The 10,691-nt window shown below is 36.5% G+C and overlaps 2 protein-coding genes across 2 annotated transcripts in view; both read right to left on the bottom strand.

Annotated features, from left to right (window-relative positions):
- Positions 1-630: 630 nt before the first annotated feature.
- On the bottom strand, positions 631-2,948 carry LOC113225968 (exocyst complex component 8). Its single transcript, XM_026458460.1, has one exon. The coding sequence runs from the start codon at positions 2,860-2,862 to the stop codon at positions 811-813; it is 2,052 nt and encodes a 683-aa protein (XP_026314245.1). The 5' UTR covers positions 2,863-2,948; the 3' UTR covers positions 631-810.
- Positions 2,949-6,980: 4,032 nt separating this feature from the next.
- Positions 6,981-10,691, bottom strand: part of LOC113225954 (neurogenic locus notch homolog protein 1) — a 14,621-nt gene continuing 10,910 nt past the window's right edge. The window contains exons 3-10 of the mRNA XM_026458440.1: positions 10,449-10,540; positions 10,281-10,362; positions 9,742-9,833; positions 9,251-9,415; positions 8,243-8,465; positions 7,996-8,129; positions 7,650-7,797; positions 6,981-7,505 (exon numbers count right to left, since the gene is read on the bottom strand). Coding sequence (XP_026314225.1) covers positions 7,282-7,505; positions 7,650-7,797; positions 7,996-8,129; positions 8,243-8,465; positions 9,251-9,415; positions 9,742-9,833; positions 10,281-10,362; positions 10,449-10,540 — 1,160 coding nt within the window. The 3' untranslated portion in view covers positions 6,981-7,281. The remainder of the gene's footprint in view (positions 7,506-7,649; positions 7,798-7,995; positions 8,130-8,242; positions 8,466-9,250; positions 9,416-9,741; positions 9,834-10,280; positions 10,363-10,448; positions 10,541-10,691) is intronic.

The following is a 10,691-nucleotide window of genomic DNA, read 5'->3' as shown; positions in this document are numbered from 1 at the left end:
TCATCATCATCATCATCAATGTGCTGATATTCGTTAACTATATATATATATATATATATGTGTGTGTGCGTGTGTGTGTGTGTGTGTGTGTGTATATATATAACGGAGTTAAAGTGGGTTGGGTGGAATCACGCCCTAGAATAAAAAGATGTCACTGTGTATAAAAATAGAATTTGGCACATGAATTATATTGTATATAACATGTGTCATTGCTTCTATCCCCAATGGAATTTGTAATGGGGGATAAGTTTGATTTAGACAATGGCCAAATTACGAAATTTTGAATGAATTTCTTGAGATTTCTTTGAATAAATGAGATCAATTTCATTGATTGTGTATGCCAAAAGAAAAAGTAACTTCAACTGAAGGTATTTCAAGATGCTGTATTATTTACGATGGAGGCCTTTTGTGTTATGATTATTTTATACAATATAAGATTTTTTTAAATTTATATCACTTTTATGTGATAATATGTAAATGTAATATAAGAAACCAAAGTGTAACAAGTGTTTAATATAATTTTTTGCAATGTTATTAATTAAATCCTGGATATTGTATCATGTTTAAAAACTTGTTTTTTTTTTTCATATAGGAAAAAAGAAAAATCCCCACAAACCATTGTTTTCTGTTTATTAAAATTTCATATTGTTAACTTGATATAAATTTTAATTTGATCCATTATTAAATAAACTTACAAAATTATTCTGCATGCTTACTACCTATCTATATTTTACAATATTAAAGCTCCAGCGTAATAAAAATAATTTCATACACCAACTTATAACATATGTATATCTCCAATGGCTATTCTCATAAATATTCATTACTTGTGTATTTTGTTATGTTAGACTTTTTAGGGGGGACTATGTTTATGCCAAACTTCTTTGCCAGTGTAATTAATTTTTCATTGTCATAACCCACCTCTTCCCTGTATTTTCTGATCATCATAGGCATAACAGTGTCAAGAATAAACTTATAATTATTTTGCGCATAACTAGAGTCATTCCCTAGAGAGAGCATAAGGCGTGAATTAAATATTGCAAAGATACATTCGTCTAACACATCCATCATATCTCTGGTGACCAGTTCCAAACCAACCTTCTGTACTGTTAGGATTGACTGAGCAAACCATAATGTACTACTGGACAAGTTCATCCATGTTTCGTTAATTACGTACTTAGCTAAGATAAGGCCCAAGTTTTCCATCTGTGCTAAAAATTTCTGTACTCCTGCTTTAGTATGCAATGGAACCGGTGTCCATTGATCTTCGGCTAATTTAGTTTTCATAGAATCGACAATCTTTTCCTTATATTCTCTCAGTGCTTTTATTATTGGTGTCCTTAAACAACTGTTCATTTGGAACCTTAGATCGAGACCAAACTCACAGAACAGCGTGCATTGTTCTCTCAAACTCTGAACACATTCTAAGATAGAGTCTAAAGGACACTGCGGTGTGAATACTTGTTTAATAAGCTGGCTCATTAGCACCCTTAGTTGCATGCTGGCCCACACTACAAAAGCACTAATTTTATTCTTAGGGAACAGTGCAGTGAACTCTGTTAAAGTATCACTCAATGAGCAAAAGAATACTTCACCAACTTGCTTCACATAAGTATTAATGGACCCCTCCAGCTGCACCGCTTTGACATGTACTTTGACTGTGTGACTACATATGGCTAGAAACAGTTCACACGCTTGACTAGTCATATTAAACTTGTTGAGTATTAAAACAGGAGGCCTATATGTTCGCAAACCTCCTCTAGGGCTCCAATTATGAGTAACATCAAGCTCTTTTAACAAAATTTCAATCAACACTTTTTGTTTTAATTCTATCTTCTTCAGTATATCAGTTCGTTGTGGGTGGGTTTTAAATTCTTCAGTGTTTAATGCACTTTGAGCTTTAACCATAAGCTCATAAGTCTTTTGAAAGTGCCTCTCCACAATAAGCACATCTAATTCTTCAGTGACGTCTGCTAGCCATTCAGGCAGAGGAGTTACTTGAGGGGAAGGTATTTCTTCAACGGACAAACTAAGGGACTTTATTGACTCGAGCTTAGGCCTTTCCTGGCTTTCTTTCTTATTTAATTTTGAATTCTCCTTTTCAATATGCATCTTTTTAGCTACATCAAACTTTTCCAACCAGTCTTTCTTAATAGCTAAACTGTTACATTGAAATACTCTTGTGTCTGGGAAGGCTAGCACCTTGAAAGCTTGTTTAACAGTCCCCAGGTCGCGTACATTGACTACAGCTAAGGTACTAATTGGATAACTGGCTAGAAATTTATATCTCATAGGTCCCCTGCGATTGGTTATCCATGATGTCAACATAAGGCAATCATTGAATAAATAAACGTGCATTCTCTGTAAGGCAGTGTTTTCTTCAGCATCTATCTCTAACAAGTCACCTTCGTGAAGCAAAGTCCGATCTGGAGTGTCTAATAGGTTCATGCAATTTTCTACTTTTTCCGAGATGAGATTGAGTTTGCTTTTGCGTTTCTCTTCTGCCCTTTCGGCCTCTAAGTTGGTGTTGTCGATGGAATCCCTCGATATAGTGTTTTCATTACCTAGCACCGATGCGTGGGACAGCGTAGTGAGTACCGTACGTTGTTCACTTAGCAAATGTGAAAGCTTGTACATCTCCGCTTCTAGGTGGGATATCTCCGTAGCTGTCTCAATAAACTGCATATAATTATCGTAGACATTCTTTTTGAGTTTGCTCGCTGTGTTTTCGGCCAAAGTTTGAATGTTCTCCTTCTGCTGACTGAGTTCCTCCCCCCCGACACACGACTTTGCTAACTCCTTCACATACCGTTCGGAATTAAAGTCAGGCACAGCGAACTTTTCTATATTGATGTCAGACATTATTATAAGTTTATATGTACAGTTTTAACTTGTAATTACCGTAAAAAAATCAGTTATTTCACTCATCATTCGCTAATCGAACGACAGGACGTATGAATCCATCAAAATGAAATGCTTATGTCAAAATTACGTTTCGTTTCGTCACAGTAGCAAATATTACAATACGTTTTGTTATTCGTGGTATACGTATATTTGTCATGGCTGTAAAAACTTGAAGTTTGTGGAATGAATGTGAAAAGATTCTTATTAAAATTGATTTAATATAAAATAAGGTGTGAGGATCAGACAGGTACAATCTCCGATTGCTGATAAGGGTTTTTATGAGACACTACAATTTAAACAAACACAGACTCAACTTCTAGCTGATTCCATTGAAACTAGAGATCCTGTCTGTCACGACCATCTAGAGACGCCATAAAGTATTAATGTTCTATGCCTCTGCGTCTCTAATGCCACTATTGCACTTTGACTGTCGACTCTGTTCCATTTCTAGCATCCTGGATTATGGCAATGGGCACTTCTAAAATAAATGGAATTTAAATTACGGAATTTTTCAGACGAAACCGCAAAGACAGTTACCTACTCAAACAATAATTATAGCTATAGGAAAACGTTTTTATGAGATCATTTGAAAGTTTTATATTTATTCCCAATTCTTTTCATTTATAATCAGATTTGGGTAAGCACAGTTAGAAAAAAAATCGGATTATTTTTGAGATCAATTGATTTTGTTTCTTGTAACTTTACCATATTAACGTTAGGGACTAGAGTTCTCTGAAATCGCAAACATCTTTTCCCATACAAAAAAAATTAACAAAAAATTGAGAAATCTTCACCCACTGTATGTATTTTTACGTATTTAGTTATGGGAGAGCGGGGCTGATCATTCCGATTTTCAAATAACTTAAATTATTGTAGCTTAGAATAATAACTATTGTAGGTACTGAAAATAAAAGGTTTGATTTTCAATATATGGTAATATTGAACAATGTTTATCGCTTTTTGTAATATTATAGTCACATCTACTAATATCTTAATAGTTTTTTTTTACAGAGGCAAATATTTGACAAATTTCCGAGCGGAACATTCAGCCCCGCTTTGGGGCACGATGTTCCGCCTTTGAGGCAAATTGTTCCGCTTAGATTATGACAGAATAACAAAGACTTTCTTAAATAAAACAACCTTTTTTATAGTTGTATGCTTAGAATAATAACGCATAGAAACCTAGCCCGCACACGCTAAGTGAGGCAAGTTAGAGGGTTCCAAACGCGTCCCAGGAGCGCGCGGGCTGTTAGTGCTCAAGGTCATATTGCACCGCGAACAGCTCCAAAATTTTTTGCTAAAAATGACGAAATGTGCGGTAAATGGGTGTAAAAATACAACAGACAAACATAAAATAGACACTAACATCGCATTCCACAAGTAAGTAATGCGTTTCAACTCATGTTTTTATGTAAATATTCACTAAAACAGAAAAATAATTTCGCGGCAACAAGATACGAAAGTGTTGCAAAGTAACGAATTTTTTTTCTCCCCATTTTGCTATTCTGTATCAAAATAATTATGTTACGTAAATTTTAGTGGTGCCTGTAATTTAGATTTATTTGCGCATCTTGAACTAATATTTACTTTAATAAACATTAAATGTTTTCGTTAACTCCTGTAAGTGATTGGGACACTTAATTATTTTATAATACTTTTAACGGCTCTGCGTTCATGCTTTATTGAATAATTATTTATTTTAATTTTATTTGAATTGGAGCACATATTGCAACAAATTTACAGTACTTATATATTTGTTTCTACTATAGTGTTGGCACCACCAGTACAACTTTGATAGCTTATTATATGTCTTTCTTTTCGTAACTCAAGCGAAATATTTTATATTAAAATATTTTATTTTCTTAAAAGGGGAGCATTCTTAAGCGATTTTTTAATCTATTTTAACAGTTATTTTCTTTAATGTTTGCTTATGGCATTTTCGGTTTTAGGTTTCGAATATGGCACTTATTTCTAAATCCAAGATGCGGGAGCGATTTTTCGAATAATGGCAAGTTGGGTATCGTTTTCGAGATGTTTGGGAATGTTCAATACAAATATGGCACTCATTTCTAAATCCAAGATGGCAAACACGACAGTTCAAACAAAAGCAATATTCGTAATGAGCACCCCCAAATACCTCGAAAACGATACCCAACTTGCCATTATTTGAAAAATCGTGCCCGCCATCTTGGATTTACAAATAGCGCCATATTCACATTGAGCATCCCCAAATACCTCGAAAATGATACCCACATAGCATTTTTTTGAAAAAATCGTGCCCGCCATCTTGGATTTAGAAATGAGTGCCACATTCGTAATGAGCACCCCCAAGTACCTCGAAAATGATACCCATATTGCATTTATTTGAAAACTCGTGTCCGCCATCTTGGATTTAGAAATGAGTGCCATATTCGTAATGAGCATCCCCAAATACCTCGAAAAGGATACCCATATAGCATATTTTGAAAAATCGTGTCCGCCATCTTAGATTTACAAATAAGTGCTATATTCGTTTTTCATCGACAAAACCGAGCATATCTGTAGGCACCTGATCGACATTGTCGGGCAAATCTGTAGGCACCTTTAACTTAATGATGAGTTAAGCAAGATACAATTTCCCCACTTTTGAGGGAAATGTTATTCCATGGCATCATTATTTGTATATTTGTGTGCGTGCCGACGAGCGTAGTTACAAGTTGCTTACGCCTACATGAATTTGGTTTTTGCCTCACTTGTGACCGTTCGTTTGATATGAAACTATCATTCTATGCGTTATTATTCTAAGGTTGTATGTATGTATTGTTTATGTCATGCACAACTAAACTTAAAAAAACAACTACATTCTTATTTAACTGTAATATTATTCATTACTCATTAATTCATCTGAGTCACAGTTGAGACACACATAAGGGTATCATCTTTGTCTAAATATTTTACGATGACCCTGTTTGTAGTTTCGCATCCTTAAAAAAAAGGAAAATGGTCATAAAAATTTTAGGTACGATTGTAGGTGAATTGGGGAAGTTATTCCTAAGAATAATCCTCCCACGAGAGACGGACTTATAGCTCCAAATTACGTTTTTATACGAAGACTGACATACTGGCAAAGTAATAGAATCAATAAATACCACAAATACTCAATACCTTACAAATGTCACTACAATTTAGAAAGGTTACGTATGAATCGATCCTAAACCAAGACAGGCCGAAAAGTTTAAACAAGAAAAAAATTACTGTTTTGACAGCTCTACGCACATAGTCACACTTCGATCGTCGCCAGATTAACTGAAATGCTTAGACTATGGAAACTAAAGGACATGTTATGTTGATATATATAAATCAGACTTTTATGTATATGATGCATTTCGACGTTGATACATAAACATATTATTGTCTTTATTTAACTATTGCGTGCAGTCTTAAGCCAAAAGATAGCATTACATTGGTCTGTGTCAACATGATACGGTTGCCAAAGGGAACTAGGTACATGAAATGTCAAAACAAATGTTTTTCCAAGTATTTTATTGAATTATTCGCATGTATTGTAATAAAATGGACAAAAATATTGACAGTGAGATCAATTAAGTATTAATAAAAATTCGCCGCTTCAGCATTACGGGATGTGGCATTTGAAAAAGCGAAGATCGACCGAATGTAACATGTTCTTTTATTTTTTTTCCATCCTCTAATCTGAAATGGCTGCCTGCAAGACGCGTCACCTGACGCTCTAACGACGCGCTATATGTCATCATATAGCAATATCTATTTCTTGCAAAGTTATTGCTGTAGGAACAACTTACCCCGGAAATTTCCAGCTCCGGTCTCCCCTACCCGTCTACAAAAAAATGGAAAGGCAACAGAAAATAAAAATACAAGCACTGATTATTAATTCTGTTATTTATTATGGTTATGGCACCTGTCATTTACATCATCATATGAGATTCATTTGAAACCACTAAAGTTAATTATCAAACATTCTAACACAAACATAAATCAGAAGGCAGTTTTAATGACAGAACACTAAAAATGTACGCATTGCTAGTCGATATTTCGTAAATTATTAATTAAAGGTCGGATTGTTTTATGTACACAGACAAACAGACACTGAAAACGATCGTCAGAAATATTTAAGAATAGTTCAAATTCAATCCGTCGTGTCTCACCTTTTACAAGACACAGACGAATTGTGAACATTTTTTAAATCCATTTTTTAACTATTTAGAGATTTTTCAATTATTTCTTAGAATTACTGGACGTTTATTATCTTATGTGTATCTTATTATGTGTATACATATATACGGGCGTAACAAATATTGCTACTCTTGTTTAGAAGCGTGTTAACATAGTAACTACTCTTAGGGCAAGTTCAAATTTCCTCTAGGCATTTGCAGAAGCGACGGGCGCTGATGGTTCAGAAACAGGTGCGGTCGTTGAAGCTTCGGTAGCTGTTTTCTCGGTAGCAGTCGCTTCGGTCGTAGATGCTTCGGAGGCAGTAGCTTCGGGAGCATCTCCTTCTCCGTTTCTCTTGTATCTGTAGTAACGAGCTGACGCGGCAACTGAACGAGATTCGTAGCAGTTCACCAAGGCGTCACCGTTACGACCTATGAAATGGTGAGAAATTATTTTTTTGTAAAGTGTATCTACAAAAGTACACGGGCGAAACACTATACCATTTTCCCCTAGGTACTGCACAAAAGACCATCTGAACGTCCAAGTTCTACTGGCCATGCTATAAGTGAACTCACCGTTAGAGCAGGTGCAGACAGCAAGATGTCTTCTAGCCATACATACAGCTCCAGAACCGCACTGGCTGTTACCAAGACATGGGTCCACGCATTGGTACCCGACGCAAGCAAGGTGGTCTGCGCACTCAGAGTCCAACTGACATTCCCCCTGTAAAATTAATTAGACTAATGTATTAGAGCATTTTGATTAAATATTTTGATGGAAGACGGATGTGCAGCAAGGTTGATCGTATTATTCTCGTCATTTTGGAAGAACAAAATCCATATAATTATAGTTGTCATTTTCGTAAAGGCGCATAGATAGTTCGATTTGACACAAAAAAAAAATCTTTTGAATTACACCCACCCTTTCACAAGAAACAAGAGCGTTGCCGATGTATCCAGAAGGACAAGTGCAGACTGGTCTCTCAGCACCAGTACGGTCATGGCCTGGAGTGCATTTAGCGTTGACGCCGCAAGGATTCGGCTCACACAGGTCACCTTTCAAGAATACAATACATGTGATCCAAAAAATACTTATTTGTCCAAAAATAATCGAGATTAAAGGTTAAAGCAGTATTTTGAAAGCGCTCAAAACAAAAAATAAAACTCACGAGCTTCGAATGGTCTGCAGAATTGGAAAGGATCCCCAGTCATGTTTCTTGGGCAAGAACAGACGGGTGTTAGACCACGGAGACGACATTCAGCGTTGACACCACAGGCATTGATACAAGGGTCGACGCAGGCGTTGTAGATACAAGCAGGTTTGTAGCTTGGGCACTCGCCATCGGAAGAACATTCGGGTGTGCAAATTCTATAAGGATCGCCGTGGTAGCCCTGGAAGAACAATATATCATTTTATAATACCAGTACACTAACAAGAACTTTGAGCCCTGAAATGTGCCATTTTTTGACGTTGTTGTGGTATCAGCAGAAAAAAATTATTCGTTACAACTTCCCATCGTATCACGGTTCTTATCTACCTTATCAGCTTATTAAAAAATGAGGTCCTGTAGCGTTGCTGTATCTAATTAATTTCGGACGGATGTCGGACGGAGATCGAGAGTAGACCCCCTGATTATGAGAGTATAATTTGGACGTGGTTAAGCAAAAAGGATCCAATCCACAAAATTATCAAAAAATGAAGTTATATGTACCAAACAGTTCCTAAAGTCTAACATCTTAGATCAGCAAAAAAATCCATCATATGAACATAAATAAATATCTCTGGAGTTACATGGCATTATAACTTTTGAAAATAAAACAAGAATGAAGAAAGTGACTGGATGTGCATTGGATCCTTTTTGTTTCACTATGTCCATTTATTAAATAGAAGCTGAATAATTATGAATTCGAGGCTCTCTTGTTCAAACAACCATAGTAAACATGACTACTAGTATGATGTCATTTTTTAAATATCGAGCGAACTTCTGAATTCTATAATGAACAGCGCGTGCGACTGGGGCGCTGTGCAACTCGAGTGCGCCACGAGATTTGCGAACGTGTGCATTCGTAGACATGCAAACTGCGTTGCGACGTTTGTTTGGAGTTACACTACTTGTCTTATTTTGCTATAGTCACTCAACGTAATACCTATATCTTAGTAGTTTGTGATCACTTACCCGGGGGCACTTGCAGACAGCGCGGTGAGCAGCAACAGTCTCGCAATCGGCGTTGACACCACAGTCGCTACAAGGACTCACACACTTAAAGTCTCGGCATGACTGCTGCGTACCACATTCCCCATCCGATTCACATTCGTGACGGCAACCGGTTAGAGGACTTCCCTGAATAGAAATGTAATTTACTGCAATTTGAAGTTCAATAGAAGTTGATAACTAGTAGATGTTTAGTGTTATCTAAGGTGAAGACGCAATGAACAGCATACTGGATTTTATAAACTTATGATGTTGAATCATCTTATAGCGACGCAATCGCTAATCGTCTATATTTACAAACACGCGCGATTTTAAGCAGCGATGCAAACTCACTACAAACGCGCGATTGCATCGATGCAAAAGCGCGACTGCTACGATCCAACACGGGATTACATCGATGCAAACGTAGCTCGTTTTTAGCTTATGAAAGAAATGATAAAGTAAGTGATTATTACTCTGTATCCAGGCAAACAGGTGCAAATAGCTTGGTTATTGGCGACGTGACATTTGGTGTTGGCACCGCAAGGAGATGGGTGGCACGCTTCCTCTGTAGAAATAAAAAAACTTCATTAAGTAAGTCGGTAAAGATGGACTACGAAACCAATTCTCGAGTAAAGATAGAACAATTACAGTTTTTCGTTTACATATCTCTCAATCTAACCTTTTCGATTATGTCTGTCCGAAATTTATCCTTACCGATCTTCGATCACCTCGAGCACTAAAGTTTTCATTTTGCAACCAAAAAGTTTCTAAAGTTCGACCCCGACAATGACGTTATCGCGAAAAGTGCTGTCAAAAAAGTTTTCATCTTTTCCGAAGTCATTCGGACTTGACTTCGTTGTAGCCCGTAAAAGTATATCAAACTCAAATTCGATATTTTTATTGCCTTAAGGGTATCTCTCTTGCCTACCTTTACATCAGGTGACATTATGGACATACGCGAGCCTACCTCAACAGAACCTAATCAAATACAAAAATTTAAATATATAGGTACCTGGATCAGCTATCCTGCAGGAACTGAAAGGATTGCCTGTGTAACCAGCTGGGCACGTGCAGACTGGGATGTGGTTACGAACCTATGACAAATTACAAATCAGAACAATAATCCACAAATTGAATAAAAAGCCTTAAAAGTCTTTAAACTAATATTGTAGAAACTGACATCGCAGTTAGCATTGACACCGCAAGCACCATCACAAGGGTTCACGCAGTGCTGGTTGACACAAGTCTGGTGACCACGGCATTCGCTGTTGTCTGCAAGAAATGATCAATAAATTCCATTTAAAAGTGATAATACAAAACAAAGACCACCACTATAAAAAGCTCCCATGAAAAAGTTTCTACATATAATAAAGGAGCACTTTTATATGCTTTAAGGTGTACCTACTTATGCAAAATTTACTTT

Source organism: Hyposmocoma kahamanoa, unplaced genomic scaffold (assembly GCF_003589595.1).
Source record: "Hyposmocoma kahamanoa isolate Upper Pololo Valley unplaced genomic scaffold, ASM358959v1 180, whole genome shotgun sequence".
Lineage (NCBI taxonomy): Eukaryota > Metazoa > Arthropoda > Insecta > Lepidoptera > Cosmopterigidae > Hyposmocoma > Hyposmocoma kahamanoa.
The sequence above is the reverse complement of the archived record's forward strand: the minus strand, read 5'-3'. Positions and strand labels throughout refer to the sequence as shown.

Bases quoted from the DNA above. Each gene is read 5' to 3' on its own strand.
- LOC113225968 (XM_026458460.1), bottom strand. From the start codon at position 2,862: ATGTCTGACATCAATATAGAAAAGTTCGCTGTGCCTGACTTTAATTCC.